This window comes from Ylistrum balloti, unplaced genomic scaffold (genome assembly GCF_031769215.1).
Source record: "Ylistrum balloti isolate Yb309-2 unplaced genomic scaffold, AGI_CSIRO_Ybal_v1 Utg371312, whole genome shotgun sequence".
NCBI lineage: Eukaryota > Metazoa > Mollusca > Bivalvia > Pectinida > Pectinidae > Ylistrum > Ylistrum balloti.
The window spans coordinates 221,069-241,642 of record NW_026782701.1 but is presented as its reverse complement, the minus strand read 5'-3'; the positions used below and the strand labels follow the sequence as shown (position 1 = coordinate 241,642).

Here is a 20,574-nt window from a genome sequence, read left to right as displayed (position 1 = left end):
CCTTTTTTCGGCAAACGTGTTTTAGATCCAACTCACAATTTCATCTTTTTGATAACGATAACATTCGTGTAGATTTATATTAGTCATATGAAAGAGAGTTGACATTTGTCCAGAAAATGGATCTGATAATAAGAAATGTAAGCAAACTGTAGTACAACATTCTAAATGGAAATGTGGCAGAAATAATTGTAGTTGAGATTTACCGATATCCTGTTAGTGGACAACAGGAATAATGATATAATACAACTTTGTATGTAGTAATCGGTGCATTTAATAACATATTTTGTATTGTTTTCGCTTCTTTATTGGACTAGCATTTTTTTCCTAGCTAGTTCCAGAACGCGTGGCTGTCACTGTAATTAAGAAACCTTCGATAATGACATATACGATATGTCAAACAATGCCCGCAGCATTGTCTATAATCCGCCCAAGCTGTACAGCTATTGTCGCCCCTGGCAATATTGACATACGGCGGCCAACCATATCCACACGTACACATTTTCTCGCAGTGAAAGGTCAGATCTCATCGTAGTAACGATGGTGAAGTATAAGTAATAATGAGGTAAGACTATCCTTTTTGTTCATTGATACTTTTTTACATTTCAAAATTAATTACATGTTTAAATTATTCGTTATAGCATTCAATGTAAACTGATTGGTTACCTTTGATAGAAAGTTCACCACAGAAGTCGTGATTGTGACCTATCGCCTTTCTTTCAGACAAAAAATTTCATTGTTTATATCCTGTCCTTGTCAATACTTTCCAGGTGTATAATGAATCTGTTTGTTTTTGCAGTATTTAATTTGTAATGATTGCGTCATACGATCTTCCTAGTTCTTCCGAATGGATGCCAAACCTACTAAATCATCAGGGATGAGGTTTAGGACTAAACGAGCCTTATCGGCTATACTGGTCTGCTCTGGGATTTTTCTGTTATGGTATATGTAAGTACAAATTAAATAAGTATCAATTTGTTTTCTAACAATAACAAAAGTTGTATAATGAAAACATAGAACTGCTGACAATTTATGTTTAAATATAACCAAATGATTTTAACAAATCTCAGGTTGATGAACGGACATCGTTTCATAAAAAATACAACAGTAAATGACAGACACTTCTTTAAAAAGAAGAGGATCGTAGTTAATAGCTTTAATGCTACAATTCATACTGGTAAATATACAGGGAGTTAATACAAAGAACTGACAGCCTGAGGCTATTAGGCACACGTCTGAAGTGTTGTCAGCTTCATAAACCAAATTTTAAAAATAATTTCTAATATGTATTTGGTATCAAATATCAGCAGTAGACAATTAAATGTATTTTCTGTTTAATGATGATAAAGGATTTTGACAAATATTTTGACCCGACAAAATATATTTATAAGTGATTGAAAGATATCAATTACGTGGTAAGACGTGGAAAGCATTGAACAAAAGATGATAGGTCAGGATATCACGTGATCACTGTCAGATCTAATGAATAATGTATGTATTTTGGACAGTTGTGTAACTGACCGATATCATATAAACATGTGTTCTAAAGAAACATTTCCTGTTCAGGTAGGTAAAGCTGTAATGTAGGTATTGATATACCATCAATCATAATGCCAGCTCAGTGAGTAATGAAAATCAAATATTGATACAAATGTCATTTACCTTCATCTTTTTTTATCAACTCTAACAATTGGATTGATGATTCTTACCACATGTGAAGGGTTGAAATATGAATTGTATCCAGTTCCAATCAACTCAAAATATTCATATTTTCATATCATGACTATGATTTTAGTACAGCACAATTAAAAACCCCGCTACCACCAGTAAAAGCATTAGATATAAGGTTGATGATTAGACATGGTGTACTTATTTCATTAACGTTCCTCCGCCAATTAGTTTCAAATATGAAGAAAGTACAAAGAAAGTGATGTTTTGTAACGTATGTTGCCCTAAAAAACGGCAGTATGCATATTAACCTGAAATTTTAAGCAACCTTGTACTACAATACTGTAGGATGATTCTGCAAATCGGAAAGTCATGGCAAACTTTAAACATGCTTCTATACCTATAGTCTTACAATGTGGTATAACATTTGTGTTTTTCTTAAAAAAAGAGTCATAGTTTTATAGAAAATAAAACTAATTTTACCAGCCTACGGATATGGCGTTATCACTCTGCAACATTAGTTATTAACATGTCATTGGATATGCAGCTTGTCTCAATTTCCGCACCAACTGTTTCACATAATAAATGTATTGTGGTGTAGGTGAGTTGCAGTTTGCTTACCACAAAATTCTGGAGTCAAAGAAATTCCAAAAGTTTTAAAATAGCATTGAATACATAGTCCTCAACAAGGCGTTGTGTTAATCCTTGGAAATAATTAAGTTCTACTCAAAATGCACCTTTGTGCTCGGAACAGATGTGTAGCCATTCTAAGGAGTATGGCAATTTCCTTGTCTCGCCATATGGTCGAAACGGAAATTGTTAAAGCATTGGGTAGGGTTGGTTAAAAAGGTATGACGTCACTCTGATAGGATAGCTTCGAGAGAGATGATCAAAACATAATCATTTAACACCTTGTTAGTGAGAAATGTGATATCAATCTACGGGGTAAGGTCATTTAGTTAATTAACCATTCGGAAACCTCGCGTGTTGGCTGAATCAATGATCTTTATCTCGCCCCAAATACGTGAAATATTCTACAAAATCCCAAATTGGGTTGAGGGGGAGTATTAAATTTGTAATAACAATACTTACCAAAAGCATATTCTTGACTTTGATGATCTCAAACCAAGAAGGTCAACTTACTATATAAGCGCAAAACTTGTATGACAACTAAATCATACATCATTCATATATAATATAATGGACCAATGTTCATACAGAAAGAACACTGTAAAAGGAATAATTTTCATTTCCTAATCAAATATTAGCGCACAACATATTATAAAAAATTAGCACAATGTTGATTTTGTATTACAGCAATAATAATCTTCACATAAACGAAATGGAGAAACGGTGAAATAAGATTACTGGTAGAATAAGATTACTGGTGAAATAAGATTACTGGTAGAATAAGATTAAGATTACTGGTAGAATAAGATTACTGGTGAAATAAGATTACTGGTAGAATAAGATTACTGGTAAAATAAGATTACTGGTGAAATAAGATTACTGGTGAAATAAGATTACTGGTAGAATAAGATTACTGGTAGAATAAGATTACTGGTAGAATAAGATTACTGGTGAAATAAGATTACTGGTAGAATAAGATTACTGGTGAAATAAGATTACTGGTGAAATAAGATTACTGGTGAAATAAGATTACTGGTAAAATAAGATTACTGGTGAAATAAGATTACTGGTGAAATAAGATTACTGGTAGAATAAGATTACTGGTGAAATAAGATTACTGGTGAAATAAGATTACTGGTAGAATAAGATTACTGGTGAAATAAGATTACTGGTGAAATAAGATTACTGGTGAAATAAGATTACTGGTAGAATAAGATTACTGGTGAAATAAGATTACTGGTGAAATAAGATTACTGGTGAAATAAGATTACTGGTAAAATAAGATTACTGGTAAAATAAGATTACTGGTAGAATAAGATTACTGGTAGAATAAGATTACTGGTGAAATAAGATTACTGGTAGAATAAGATTACTGGTAGAATAATATTACTGGTGAAATAAGATTACTGGTAGAATAAGATTACTGGTGAAATAAGATTACTGGTAGAATAATATTACTGGTGAAATAAGATTACTGGTGAAATAAGATTACTGGTGAAATAAGATTACTGGTAGAATAAGATTACTGGTGAAATAAGATTACTGGTAGAATAAGATTACTGGTGAAATAAGAATGTTTAGAGTTATAAAAATCAAAATGAAATACTCATTGTATTCTTGCAGAAAGTATCAGCATCATAACATAGACGTCCATACATGTATTCTGCTGGATATCTTTCGTATCAATATGACATCGATCATGACTATCAAGTTTGGAATCGCATTTTGTCTTGGTAATGTTCATATACTCTCAATTACAGGTATCAATACACAACTGTACAAGACTTATCCAAATTCGAGAAAACTGTGGGAAACATACGTGTGTTTGATATATCGGGAAAGCATTTTTTCGAACATGTCAACGGATCACCTGATGTCTTACGTATTGCTCATTCTGAGAAACAGTCCAGCCTGCTAATTCCGAGAACCGCTTTTCAACGTTATGAGGCTTACACTCATCTATATGTTTCCGATAAGGACCATTTCTTTTCTATGAACAACTCAAAAATTGAAATCCCATTTGGTGCATTCCATGTTGGAGACACCCTAAAGGTACGGATATTATTGTATGACAGAAGTGGAATTCCAATTCCGACAGGAGGAGACTATGTTAGAATATGGTTGAGAGAAAAATCAACCAAATCTAGTGTAAATGGTTATACAGTTGACCATGGTAACGGAACATATACAGGAGTAGTAACTTTGCCATGGGCGGGGTCACCAGAGGTCATCGTATCCATGGGCAACACACGGGAACATGTGACGTTTTTCTTGAATACTACCGAAACACATGGGTTGCTTTTTGCGATGAGATCACAATTTATTAGCTCAGATGAAAAACACAAGGAAAGTTCAAAGTGTAGCCCGTTACTTCAAGGTCTGAAAGACTGTTACACAGGACAAGGTTGCAATTTAACGGGAGTAAATTTTGGAATACCTTGGTATTGTTGCCAGCCGAAATCAAAGCATTTGACTTGTAGTGACATGAAGAAAATCAAATGTAACGATGAAACAAACTTTTTGACGAATGATATGATGTTTGTATCAGAGTAAGTACATTCTTCTCAAAGTAAAACTAAGTTAAAAATAGTGGCATTAATCATTGGAATGTCGTGAAATTGTATAAAAATACATTGTTAATATTAATGACTTAAACATCAATACAATATCCACCACACAATATTATCACATTTTTGAGACTTTTATGGTTAGTGAATTTTCCTATCTTGTTTTTAACGTAAATGTCGAGCATTGGTTTTGATCTGTGCTCAGTGTCTTTATATAGCTGTCAGTTTTATTAGGTGCTGAACAATACTTAACAATCCGACAACGAAATAGTTGTGTGATGCAATTCTATTTAATATTAACCCATACTGTAGATAATTCTTAATTAACATGGACAGGTAGTGTTCACTTCTGTGTCTTTCATTCATTCTTTTAAAATTATTGTGTATATGTTTTAAAGTAATTACAGTTAAGACTTTCCATGTACGTTTATTTACTGGGGGCTTCCTGAAAATCTTCTAAATGATTGATACCAAGCTATAGTTTGCTATCCGAGTGGACGTACACAGCGGTAAAGTAGCAGAAGTCCTCATTCAGAGAAAGGCGTCATATTTTGACCTATGGTAGTTAATAGGGGGTCCTAAAGCAAAATGTAAAGTACACTTTTAAAAGCAATCAATGTTGTTACTGACATAATGAGAGATATTCAATCAGAATGTAAAAATATCCATTTGAAAATTGTTCATGAGATCTTATTGGAAAGAATTGCAAAATAGTTCGTATATGTTTACCTCTAATTTATTTGTTTATTCATTTTATTCGGGGTAACTTCAGGACTTTATAAATTTATTTAAATATATCTAGAAAAAAAATTTCATACTTGAAACAAGACAAGTCAGTATCAGAATTGCCCTGATAAGGCAGATACTTCTGATTAGTGAACTTTATGCAATGAATTTTCTAAAATTCCGTTCAGAAGATAATTATTTATCAAACGTTCTGTTGACATCACGTTCCATTACTCTGTATATGAATAATGGATGCCCGTATTGGTAGACGTATCAAGTGTTTAGTGATGTCGCGTTGTGAATATAAGGATAAGTGACATGGGACATACTTTGCTTTGGTGTAATTAAAACAAATTGGTTTGGGTTTTTAGGCTAAACGTACTCAGTACGCAAAGTCTATTGCGACGGCCTTTCAGACAAAATTTACCGATCCTGGCCTTCTCATTGGCTGAAATATCGAAAAGAGTTAGAGCCCTCTAGCGGCAATTTTCTGCGTAAATAATGCCGCGATCTTTCAAATTGCTATTTTAAAAGCATCCAAAATTAGTTTATTTTTTTCAATAACAATACGATTACTATATATTTCTTAAAAGAAGCACAGTGTGGTTGAACTATTGATAAATTTTAAAACAATATATTTTACGGAATTCTCGACATGACGTAAGCGTACAGAACACTGTACGTGGGATTTGATAAGAAGCTAGTCTGGGGGCTTGGTTTGAATTATCAACTAACAGCACTTATAAACAAACAAAACTTACAAACAGAACATCAATTTTGTTTTAATCCTTGTCGTTGTGGCAAGATCGTCTTGATATATAACATCACTTTACCTCATTAGACGTCACCGAATTGGACTGTTCGTCCCACGCGCACACCGGCCGATATGACACTTTTTCAGGTTTTTCACACCCACCGCCATGACACTTTTTCAAGTTTTTGAAGATAAAAAGTTTGCGCTTCGTAGGCAAGGTACATTTGGTGCTCATGATTTATGAATAATATATGTTTAATACTGTACTGATCATGATGTTGACTCTGTTATAACTTATACTTTTTGTCTTTTAGTTTTATTTGATGAAGGTTGATTGTGCTGATTTCTCAAGGTTTGTTAATGTGTATCAAAGTTCCTTGAAATGAAAATATTCCTTCAAACAAAGCGCGTATAAAAAAAACCCCAAAATATTCATGTTTATAATTATCAATTAACTAGAACGAAATATTTCCATAACATATTTATTTATTTAGCGTGTCATAGTGACATTATCTAATGCACTGGAGATCAGAAATAGTAGTAGTAATAGTGAAAATATTGTAAATTTTGTATATATATGGAAGTCTGGTTTAATCTCAAAGAACTATGTCTTTATAGACATAATTACTGGAACAAAAAACTAACCATGATACTTCAAGGAAGATAGGCATGTAAATACATTTAATGTAATTACTTACACTTTAATATATCTGAAATGCTGTACAATGCAATACATTCAAAATAAAGAAGTAGGTATGAAGTCCTTTCGATTTGTCTAAATCCTCATATTGATAGGATAGTAATTGCAACATCTTGGGTATTTCAAAGGTTTTATTTAGTCAACTTCATCATAGAGCTCTTTATCATTTGGCTTGCTGGCGATAAATATATGGTTGTGTGTATTTTGTTATTTTTTTACCTATTTTGATTTGTTCACATTATTGTCGTCAAATTTGAAATAAGAATTAAAGAAGATATAAAATCGCTTAAAATTAAGAAAATTAGCGTCGGGTTCTTCTATTTTAGTAATTTTTGATTCCAAAGTGTAGGAGTATGGGGAAAGTAATATAGCTTTGCGGTTATTTGTGAACATTTTTCAATACGTTTAGCCTTTAAGTGCTTTCAGTACTTTGCTTTTATTCGCGATCGCGCTGGTCTTTAAAAACCGCAATTTCGCAGTTTTCTATTTATATTTTCAAAATGGTTACCATGGTTTCGGGTTAATGTTAAGAAATTCGTGAACTGCTAGAAAAAACTCACGGAATTAATTTTGCGGCTAAAATAAACGGCTGTATCAGAACAACATAGTTTGGCCTAATGATGGCATATCTAAATTATGTGGATACCAGGTGATAGTCAAAGTTGCAAGCCTATCCAATCTATTATGACGTAAATATGTTGATTTTTACAAAAATTAAAAATAACAATAATACATTAATGTATGTTGGATGTCCAACAATACTTATAGTTTCATCACGATAAACGTATCATGTCTATGAGCCCAAAGCAATCATCTTTCACCTTGACTGAGATTTGCTTTTGTTTATATGTACATATTGTTTTTGTGTTTGATTCTCAGTTGCAAACGAAAATTATGATGCTGGTTTGTTGTACTTACCCACTGCAATTTTGCTGGACCTTACATACTTCTGTTATTTATGCTGATCGCCGTTTTGGACGTCAAGTACTTAACCTTGTTTTTGATAATGGTTAATGACGTTATGAGCTACAGATCGGCGATTGGCACTTTTTATTCCAAATCCTATGGTGGCTTTTAAAATGTATGTACTCTGGTGTACCTAAACATTATATCAGTTTTGGGGTTTCTGTCCGTCTTCTCGTCCAAGTTTTTATCTATGATACATTCTCTAGTCCTGATCCTGAACTTAAGTTTTTTTAAAATTAGAATTCACTTTGGTTTTTATAATTTTATTTTGGTCTCATATGGATGCTGAGACAAATTCAGGTCCAAATGAATTATCTATTTTTCATTTGAACATCAGAAATGTCTGAAATGAAATTCAGGATTTAATGGACCTGACCGAGGAGTATGTTACTATTTGCCTAACAGAAACACATTTAGACGAGCATGTTTCTTCAGACAGTTTGCTTCTTGTAGGTTTCCAGGAACTCTTTCGTTTAGGTCGTAATTTTGCGGGAGAGGGTATTCTAGTTTATGTGAATGACAAACTCAAATTTAAGTGTTTACGTGAACTAGAAACTACAGGATGTGAGATTCTTTGGACCCAGATATAATTTCAGCACTCTTCTATCATTGTATGTACTAATTATCGACCAGAAAACTCTAACAATCCGTTTTGGGAAAGTTCATGTGAATCAGTAGACAGAGCTTTAGATATTTCCCAAACTTGGTTATTAATTGCGATTTAAATGTAGACATTTTAACAGTTCAACCTAGACATAACTTGTCAGAATCACTTTTGACTTATGGTCTTAGAAATGTAATCAAAGAACCAACTAGGCAATAGTTGGCAATACTAGGGCCAGTTTACTTGATCCTATTCTATTAAGTGCCCCAGTCACCTGTATCGAAGCAAATATTTTGACCGTTGACAGATCTTTAAGTAATCACGACGGTAGTTTGGCATCTATTGAAATACCATTTAATACGAAACCTGTGTATAAACGGAATATTTGGTTATATAAACAAGTGGATTTTGTTCGTTTTAATAATTTGATTTCAGAATATGACTGGGAAAGTTTCTTTTCGAGTACTGGTTCTATTGATGGTTCTTGTGATGGTTTTACTCAAACTTATCTTAATTTTTCTAATTCATGTATCCCTAGCAAAGAAGTTACTGTTAGGCCAGGTGACAAGCCCTGGATGACTTCCGAGTTAAGGAAAAATATTAGAATTAGGGACTGATTACACAAAAAGGCACGACTTTCCAGTAAATCTGTCGATATTATGAAATTCAAAGCGCAACGCAACAGGGTCAATAATATGAAGAAGCATGCTCGTTTAAACTTTTATGAAAATGTTGATGGTTTTATAGATCGATATTCAACTAGTGATCCGAAATATTATTGGAAATTAATCAAACGTCTTATGAAAACTGTTGAGTCGTCTCAGGAAATCCCCGCCTCATACATATCACTGAAGGAAATATTGTAATTGAAAATACCGAAAAATCTAATATTTCCAATTCTTACTTTTGTTCTATTACTGAAGTAGCTGATGATAATGTAGAAAGTCCTATTGTTCAGGACAGGACAGAGTGTCGTTTACATACTATTAGAGTTGAATACTCAAAGATTAAGGATATTTTACGTATATTGAAACTTGGAAAAGATTCAGGAAGTGACGGTATTAGTCACTCTATGCTTAGGTACACCGCAGATGCTGTTTGTAAACCTCTTATGTTACTTTTTAATTTATCCCTTACTAGCGGAGTTTACCCTAAAGCCTGGAAATTAGCAAAGGTTATGCCTCTTTAAGAAATGAAGGTGACAAACGTGATGTTACAAATTGTAGACCAATTTCCTTGTTATCCACTGTTGGAAAAGTTTTCGAAAGAGTCATTTTTAAACATATGCATAATCATTTTTAAAATAAATCTCTGTTTTACGAACACCAATCAGGATTTATGCAAGGTCATCCCACGGTTTATTAATTAATATAATGTTTTCATATAGTTAAAATTAATGTCTGGTCTAAAAGGTGGTTGGTAAATTTCAATCCTAATAAGACCGATGTAATTTGTCCTTCTAATGCTATGAATTTGATGTTTTTGAACTGCAGTTTGATGGAATATTTTTAGATTTTAGCGAAACTTATAAACATTTAGGGTGACACTGAATGCTAAAGGTAAACGGGGAGACCACATCCATGGTATATATGTTTCGGTTATGAAAAAAAAATCTATTTATTGAGGAAACTTTAACATATTTTAAAAAGGGAGACCTTATCAAAGATTTATCTTACATTTATTTTACCTAATTTTGAATATGCGTGTGAAGTGTGGGACGGTTGTAATAATGAATGTAATATGTTAGAAAAAGCCCAAAGGGAAGGTGCTAGATTTATTTCTGGTTTGCCTTCCTATACAAGTTATGCCTCGCTTTATTATGAAACAGGTTTTGAAAAACTTTCTGAAAGACGTAGAAGACGTAAATTACAACTTTTGTATAAGATGAAACATGGTATAACACCAACTTTTCTTAATATATTATTGCCACCAACTGTTGAACAAGTTAACCCCTATAGTTTGAGAAATAGAGATAATTTTGCATTACCTAATCATAGATTAACTATTACAAACTCGTTACTTTGTTCTTTGAAAGAATTAGATTTATCAGTTAGATTACAGCCGTCCCTTAGTTTATTTAAAAAATCTTTGCTTTCTGGTCAAAGACAGTTGCCTTCACCACCATATTTTAATTGTGGTCAAAGGGAAGTTAATATTATTCATACAAAATTAAGACATCAGTGCAGTTCATTCAACTATGATCTTTTTCGTGTTAACCTTGTGGCTAGCCTAATGGCCCAATGTGTTCCTATGGCTTTGATGTGAAGATTTACATTATTTCTTTTTTTTTGTTTGTCACAATTATCAAAATCAGAGACTAGCAATGCTAAATAATTCAAACGTATCAAATATTAATCATGACATTGACATAGAACTACTACTTTATGGGGATAGACAATTACCGTCAAAACTTAATTGAAATATCTTAAATTAAGTGCAAATTTACATAAGGTCCAGCAATAGATTTACATTTTAAGATAGGAAACCAGCTTTGTATAAAATTATTATGATATATTAATTGTTCAATGTAGATCATACCTCATTATTTTGGTCATGTATGCCATTGCCTTAAAATTTATATGTATATTGTACTGTATATTGATTGGAGAGGGCGTCGATAATGTTGATAAAACTTGTGCCCAATCCATTTTTCCTTTTTTTGGCAGTAAAATATATTTAAACTAAAAAATACGAAAAGAAATAATTTCTTGATATATATAGCAAACATTGATACTGAGCTAAAAGTAAAAAAAGTGAAAATTCTCTCTTTTCATTTTGCTTGAAATAAATACAAAACTACTCTTAAAACATATATCAGCGTCCTAGCTTATACATATTCAATGTCCTTAGTTCCAATGCTAGAACATTTCATTTCTTGTCGCAATTTAGCGGATAACATTAATGCCGAAACAAACGCCAGCTTGATTCAAACTTTTTTTTTAGAATGGCGAGCTGGAATTTGATAAGACATTTACCGATTCTGTGTTATCTTAGATATTCATATTTGTTGCAAACTGAACATACCTATAACTTTTCACGTCATTTAACAATATGACAACAGTCTAGACACTTAATATTATTTCTATCTTAGTCTTGTTGGTTTTAATTCTTGTAGTATTAACTCTTATGTTAGATATCCACGCAATGACTTAACACGTGTTTCACATTATGTCACATTTCTATCTAAATTCAGTTAATTACAATAAGCACTTTTTTGTGTTGTAAGCAGTAGTCATCTATTACCAGTGATGACGGTATGAAGCTTAGCCCTTTATGTTTCCATCAATCTTGGGAATATGAAACATCTAAAAACAGAATGTGTTGGTCTGCAGTTAATGTATTTTATGTTCGTAACACTTTCAATATTTTAGCAAACATAAAAAAATCACGTATACAGAAAAACATTGTCATCGTTTAGCGAATATATATACACACAATGAAGCCGTATAAAAAAATTCATGTGACTATTGTCACAATCCAAATTTCATAATTCTTCCAACATTTCTTTTTTCATCGGTATGGGCGTATCACGTATATTCTTTTTTCTAATATTGTTATTGATGAAACTGATTACAATATCTGTCATAAAAGTGCATGAATACATACATTTCAGAAATGTTACATCATCATTCATTTCATAACCTGATACCACCAATCACTATTAACATTCTTACGAATAACGCTTAATCATTAAAATAATTTGTTTTATATAATGGTTATATAGATCATAAATGTGAATAAGTGCAGAGATGTTGTGGTAAGACGTTAACAGACATTCCCTCGGGGCGCAACAAAAGACTGATGGAATAGCCCGGTCACTATTACCTGTTGCGTAACCACGAGTTACCATCATAGTTGTTGACGAGTGTACATTTTTGTGTAGGGGTGTTAGGTAGTTCAAGGGAAATGATGATTGAATCTACAGGTGTAAAGCTGTCAGGACGTCCCATCTGAAAGAAAATAAATCACACAAATTACAAACATAAGCGACTGCGGTATATGTGAACAAATATCGCAGGTCAAATACTGTAAAATATATGTTTTGATGACTCCAATTTTCACGGATTTAACAGACGTGTTCGAAGAGGATTCATTTTCGAGCAAGTAATTAACTCTTCTTTTCTTTATTGGTTCTATTTTCATGATATCTATCTATGTCTTTCTTATTTTTTGTTTTTGTTTTTTGTTTTTTTGTTTTGGTTTTTGTTATTTGTCTTTATTTAGAGAATAAATAAAGACCATCCCGCAATACCTGTTTATATTACCTTGGTCTTCTCGCTTGTTTTTTTATAGCTTGCCACCATTTCATCGATCGATTTTGAGTTCTATTTAAAAATCTATTGACATTTTAGTATTGTTGGCGATCATATAATCTCCTTTCCATACACCATATTTTTACCTTTATTCAATGTATTACATGTGTATATTTTCCACCCTGTTACCATATTACACTAATATGTTGATATGTATTTGATGTTACAGTGTAAGACATGTCCGATTTCCCCCGGTGAAAATTAAAGTCAGCGACGGTAAGTAATAATTAATGGATTCTGCGAAACATTTTGATAATGTTTGATCACTTAAAGCTACTTTCGCACTCTTATATGTTATAAATACTCAGTTTCCAAAACATTGCCTCCGGTTCTAAATTAACCTTATAAATTAAAGATTTCCACTATTTTGATAATTCTGCTGTGAGGAAGAAATCGATGGCGCTACACCATTCCTTGACATCCATATATTACATAATAGATGCGATACTATCGGCACAAAAAAGCAAAAAAAAAAAAAAAAAAAACGTACGTCAGCAGCGCCATGTTGATACCTGATTGGTCAATCTAGAAAGTGAACAAAATTTGGTAAAGCAATTTGGATAAAAGACAAAGAGACGAAACATTAAAAAACAAAACAAAATGAGAGTACGGGTTTTAATCCCTTACATCAAAAGTCCATTCGAAGCCATTTAGAGGATTTACAGTGGTCATTGTATTGCAACATCTATGGAACCTCGCAAGCATCCTAAGGATACACACCTAAAGAGAACCTCGCAAAAAGCTTATACAAAACCATATGCAATAACTGCAACACATAGTACATCACAGAAACGCACAGAAAATTCAGTGTCCCACTTTATTAACATTAGAAGGATATGGGATGCCAAGAAGGCGACAGAAAGCACCAGATTAGAAAGTGTTGTCATCCAAATGTCACTCTTAAATCCTCGAATATAAGAATTTTTATCCTATTAACATTACTGACCTGAAGTAACTTATCCAAGAGACTGACTACCGTTAGGAGATGACTCTGAAATCAAATCAGTCGGTTAATCGTACATTGTTGTTTAACCCGTTCGAATCGTTGTAGTACTAGAATGTATAAGATTTATACATGATTCTGTATAAGTATGTCTGTATTGCGTATTCCGTGTCTTTTTTCCAGGCCATTAGCATCACTGTCTTAGAATGATGGAACAGATGTGACATGAAGTTTATTTCATTGTTTGGCTCTATTGTGTCTTATTCTTTTTTTTGTTTTTTTTTTTTTTTTGTTTTTGTTATGTGTCATTCACTTGTGTATCTTTTGTATAGTCTTCAAAAATGCAGGTGATAGGCATTGCTGGTGGACTTTTAGTACCCGAGGTTTGCTGTAACTGAATATGGGGCTGGTGCACTTCACCATCTATAATTTTCCTTTTCTTTTGAACACTTTGGATTCTACACAGTCACCTCCAAAATTTATGCCCTTGGCATCACTGACGAATTCTTGAGGGACGAAACAGCTGTACGGTGTAGTTAAATGCATTGTGTGTTTGGGTCCACTGTACCTAATTCTAAATTTGGTTTAAAATGTGATTTTCACTTGTGTGTCTTTCCTATAGTCTACCAGGAACTCGAAAAACAAAGATGCGATATTTAGGACCATAAATGAGTTTTCATTCCATATGAGACAGTTCTTAGAGGGATTGATATTTGCGCAAATTGGCGAACAAAAGTTGAAACGAATTTCGTATTATATAAAATGAAACCTAATTCGAGATACGTTTTAGAAACATCGCATCGCCCAGAAAAAAAGTTATGTTTTGACAGGTTTTAAGTAAAAATGTGGAGGACAACATTAGAGGCCGTCAGACATCTTCTTGCCGAAATACCAATTAATTATAAATGACAGTAATATTTTAAAATAAGTGATTTTAGCAAATATTTATTTTTATAATTGAATCGGGTTTATGTACTTCATTTTTGCTGCCTGGTAACAAATCAAACTAGTTGTTCTATATATGTTCAAACATGTATTCATAATACCTGGCCACATGTTTAAAGTGACACTACAATATACTGCTGGCTCAACTGAATGCGCAATCGAAAGCATTCGGATTTTTTTCCTGAAATAGATTACATACTTTTAAGGATTGATTTTATGCATGGAATAATGCAGGGAAATGAACCTTGTACAAATGGGACATTAACAGCGTCGCAGTTCACTTCATATTTGAGAGAATCATTTCCCTTCATTAACCCATGACGGCTAAAATAAATTATAGTTCATCCCTGATATTGTATGATATCTTCCAGTTCACGCTTTTTATGTCAATATTGACAAATTTCAAAGTTTTGTCGCATGAGCCGTTCTGATACATTATTGATGATGTGTCATATACATGTAGAATGAGCAGTAAGAAGCCCTTTATTTCCCCTTAAAATTATCTGCCGTAGTTCGCTTATCTTTTCCATTAAAAGCGACGTGATTTCTGCTTGGTATCTGATTGAACGCGGCCCGTGACCACTGGCGACTTATATGCATGTACATGGATAGTTATTACGGGAACGTCAAGATGAACGTTTTATTTATGTATATACACTGTATTGCTGTATATCTATGGGGAGGCGTTAATTCGTCCTCAGTTTTATTTTGACTTTTATAGCTTTCTCGTATATCGTGTTCTGTTATTTTCGTGGCTTTCGTTTTTCTCGTTTCGTATTGAAGTGAGTTGAGATGATCTGTGGTAAGAATTATTACACTGTACATAAAATGGAAGCAAAATAATTATTGTATAATTGAAACTATAAACAAGTGTTATACAATTATAGTCTTTGCCTTCATGTCGATATCCAGATCTATAAACCCAAAACATGGTCATATTAACCAAGACGTAATAACTGTAGACAAACTACATGTAATAAAACTGCGATAAAGTTGTCAATATTTTTTATTTGCAATAACACAAGACAGACAAACTCATTGTCTGCCAACATGAAAAAGAAATAATGTAAAATCATGTTTAGAAAGTACAATGACAATGATAATTAAATAGAGCTGTCGTCTGCAATTCTCAAATTGAAACGCAAGTCATAATGGTTAACAGTAGAGCGTTTGAATGAGAGGGCGTGTTTTGCAGACGTTCTAAAGCTAGAAAAAAAACTTCTAAATTTCTTCTCGCAATAAAGTAGCGTATAAAATGACAAATCTTTTAAGATATTATATCTATAAACAGACGCTTGACTTAATACAGATCAATCTAAACACAATTTTATATATGCAAAAATATAAATATAAATGTGATTTTTGTATCATTCATTTTTTATGAATGCATTGTAAATTCGTCATCCAAAAGGAAGTCAGATATGCTTTGTTCTATGTGACATCAGATGTTCATACAACGCACCTGTCATGTCAACGTTTTCCGAAATATCTTGGAAACTCAACATTTTTTTGATAATTGAACTCTATTTGTGTTTGAAGGTTCAGTTCTTCTTGTTTTACAGGTAAGGTATCAAGTCTGAAATCTCCATCCGTCACATGCTATGATCGGCCCCGAGTTGACACTTGGGAAGATTCCAACCCTGCAGGATACTATTTTCACAACCAGTGGGTCAACCTACACTGTACACCAAAGTTCCGGTCCGGAAGTTATACGTCATGTTTTAAAAACAAACACTTTGTTGTGTTAGGAGATTCCAACAGTAGAGGGACATTCGTACAGCTAGTCACATTATCAAGGTCGACGTTTAAAACATCAAAATATAGAAAGGGAGACCACTGGCATGAACTCTTAGAGGCTGACAACAGTGACTTAAATTTGGAACTAATGTGGGCTCCGCATAATGCTCCATTGTTTGTTTTGGATTTTCAGACACTAGACACTATGCGGTCAGTAGGATCCTGGTTAGACGAAATAGCGACTGACCGGCCATTAGTTGTGGTCATTCACTTTTACTATCACTTGACGAAAGCCACCATTGACGTGTATAAAGCCATGGTCAAGGATGCGCGCGCAGCTCTGATAAGATTATGGAATAGAGCTCCTGACACAGTTGTTTTTATACAAGGTCCTCATTCAATCACCTATAAAGCTGTCCTGGAACCGCTTGATTACATACGAAGATGTTACAGCCAAATTTGGTATGAAGAATTGGAAGGATTTCACGATAAGATTGTTTATCTTGACTGGTGGGATATGACGGCTGGATCAGAAAACGTCAACGTGCATCCTTCAGAGGATGTTCAAATGGATTTGGCACAAGTGCTTATGTCATATTTATGTCCAAGTCATTGACGCGTTTAACTTTTATAAATCATAATCTTAGAGGAATTAGCTAGTTTAGTTTTGGGTTTCCGGTTATCCTGATCACTGATGTGTTTATTTAAAATATCCTAGTCAATGAAATGTGTTTTAGTTAACATGTGCTTTATGGGATTTGTTTTCAATTAATATTCAATTAACTCTTATGGTCCTTTCAACGGCACATAGTCAATGACATTTTTGGATTGTCTCCCCATGTGTTTTATGGTATTTTCACTTTATGTCGTAGTTAGGTTGTTTTATTTATAATGCCGGTATATCGGTGCCATGATTTCGGGGACTAAGAAAACCTTTCTTGAGAAAGATGTTTTCCATGCTCATCAAAGCCATTGAAGAATCAACATTGTGAATGAGAGAGGATGTGATTTAGATTCTATTTAACAAACCACTTATACTCACTCAGGACGAAATGTATTTTGCGCTAAGCAGGAAAAGAGCTGTTGAACGCATTGCAATGGTTCAGTCAATATTTACATGTAAGTTTTAGTATTAGAGGGATTTTTTTATCTAATTCCTGAAGGATTAACCGGTATATAGTAAGAATTCGGAATGAATTTCCTAACATCGGCAATCAGCTAGTTTGTATTACTATCAGAATCAATGTCATCAAAATCTCTATTTAATTCTAAGGAAACACTGACATATCTACATGTAAAATAATATTCTAAACAAAGGAAACACTGACATATCTACATGTAAAATAATATTCTAAACAAAGGAAATACTGACATATCTACATGTAAAATAATATTCTAAACAAAGGAAACACTGACATATCTACAGGTTATTCTGAACAAAGGAAACACTGACATATCTACATGTAAAATAATATTCTAAACAAAGGAAACACTGACATATCTACAGGTAAAATAATATTCTGAACAAAGGAAACACTGACATATCTACAGGTAAAATAATATTCTAAACAAAGGAAACACTGACATATCTACATGTAAAATAATATTCTAAACAAAGGAAACACTGACATATCTACAGGTAAAATAATATTCTAAACAAAGGAAATACTGACATATCTACAGGTAAAATAATATTCTAAACAAAGGAAACACTGACATATCTACAGGTAAAATAATATTCTAAACAAAGGAAACACTGACATATCTACAGGTAAAATAATATTCTGAACAAAGGAAATACTGACATATCTACAGGTTATTCTGAACAAAGGAAACACTGACATATCTACAGGTAAAATAATATTCTAAACAAAGGAAATACTGACATATTCTAAAATAATATTCTAAACAAAGGAAATAACAACAAAGGAAACACTGACATATCTACATGTAAAATAATATTCTAAACAAAGGAAACACTGACATATCTACATGTAAAATGATATTCTGAACAAAGGAAATACTGACATATCTACAGGTTATTCTGAACAAAGGAAACACGGACATATCTACAGGTGAAATAATATTCTAAACAAAGGAAACACTGACATATCTACAGGTTATTCTGAACAAAGGAAACACTGACATATCTACAGGTAAAATAATATTCTAAACAAAGGAAATACTGACATATCTACAGGTAAAATAATATTCTAAACAAAGGAAATACTGACATATCTACAGGTAAAATAATATTCTAAACAAACGAAATACTGATATATCTACAGGTAAAATGATATTCTAAACAAAGGAAACACTGACATATCTACATGTAAAATAATATTTTAAACAAAGGAAACACTGACATATCTACAAAGGAAACACTGACATATCTACAAAAATAATATTCTAAACAAAGGAAACACTGACATATCTACAGGTAAAATAATATTCTAAACAAAGGAAACACTGACATATCTACAGGTAAAATAATATTCTAAACAAAGAAAATACTGACATATCTACAGGTAAAATAATATCTATATCTACAGGTAAAATAATATTCTAAACAAAGGAAACACTGACATATCTACAGGTAAAATAATATTCTAAACAAAGGAAACACTGACATATCTACAGGTTATTCTGAACAAAGGAAACACTGACATATCTACAGGTAAAATAATATTCTAAACAAAGGAAACACTGACATATCTACAGGTTATTCTGAACAAAGGAAACACTGACATATCTACAGACATATCTACAGGTATTCTGAACAAAGGAAACACTGACATATCTACAGGTAAACAAAGGAAACACTGACATATCTACAGGTAAAATAATATTCTAAACAAAGGAAACACTGACATATCTACAGGTAAAATAAAATAATATTCTAAACAAAGGAAACACTGACATATCTACAGTAAAATAATATTCTAAAATAATATTCTCAACAAAGGAAATACTGACATATCTACATGTAAAATAATATTCTTAACAAAGGAAACACTGACATATCTACAGGTAAAATAATATTCTAAACAAAGGAAATACTGACATATCTACATGTAAAATAATATTCTGAACAAAGGAAATACTGACATATCTACAGGTTATTCTGAACAAAGGAAACACTGACATATCTACAGGTGAAATAATATTCTAAACAAAGGAAACACTGACATATCTACAGGTTATTCTGAACAAAGGAAACACTGACATATCTACAGGTAAAATAATATTCTAAACAAAGGAAACACTGACATATCTACAGGTAAAATAATATTCTAAACAAAGGAAACACTGACATATCTACAGGTAAAATAATATTCTAAACAAAGGAAACACTGACATATCTACATGTAAAATAATATTCTAAACAAAGGAAACACTGACATATCTACAGGTAAAATAATATTCTGAACAAAGGAAACACTGACATATCTTCATGTAAAGTAATATTCTAAACAAAGGAAATACTGACATATCTACAGGTAAAATAATATTCTAAACAAAGGAAACACTGACATATCTACAGGTTATTCTGAACGAAGGAAATACTGACATATCTACATGTAAAATAATATTCTAAACAAAGGAAACACTGGGAAACACTGACATATCTACAGGTAAAATAAAGGAAACACTCTAAATTCAAAGGAAATATACATTCTGGAAACACTATATCTACAGGTAAAATAATATTCTAAACAAAGGAAATACTGACATATCTACAGGTAAAATGATATTCTGAACAAAGGAAATACTGACATATCTACAGGTTATTCTGAACAAAGGAAACACTGACATATCTACAGGTAAAATAATATTCTGAACAAAGGAAATACTGACATATCTACAGGTTATTCTGAACAAAGGAAACACTGACATATCTACATGTAAAATAATATTCTAAACAAAGGAAATACTGACATATCTACAGGTAAAATAATATTCTAAACAAAGGAAATACTGACATATCTACATGTAAAATAATATTCTGAACAAAGGAAATACT

General features: G+C 32.4%; 1 protein-coding gene across 1 annotated transcript; it reads left to right on the top strand.

Moving 5' to 3' along the window:
- The first annotated feature begins 844 nt into the window (after positions 1 to 844).
- LOC132561951 (NXPE family member 3-like) lies at positions 845 to 17,166 on the top strand. The gene is made up of 4 exons (XM_060226670.1): positions 845 to 945; positions 4,056 to 4,844; positions 13,095 to 13,141; positions 16,376 to 17,166. The coding sequence occupies exons 1-4, from the start codon at positions 845 to 847 to the stop codon at positions 17,164 to 17,166; spliced, it is 1,728 nt and encodes a 575-aa protein (XP_060082653.1).
- The last annotated feature ends 3,408 nt before the right edge of the window (positions 17,167 to 20,574 follow it).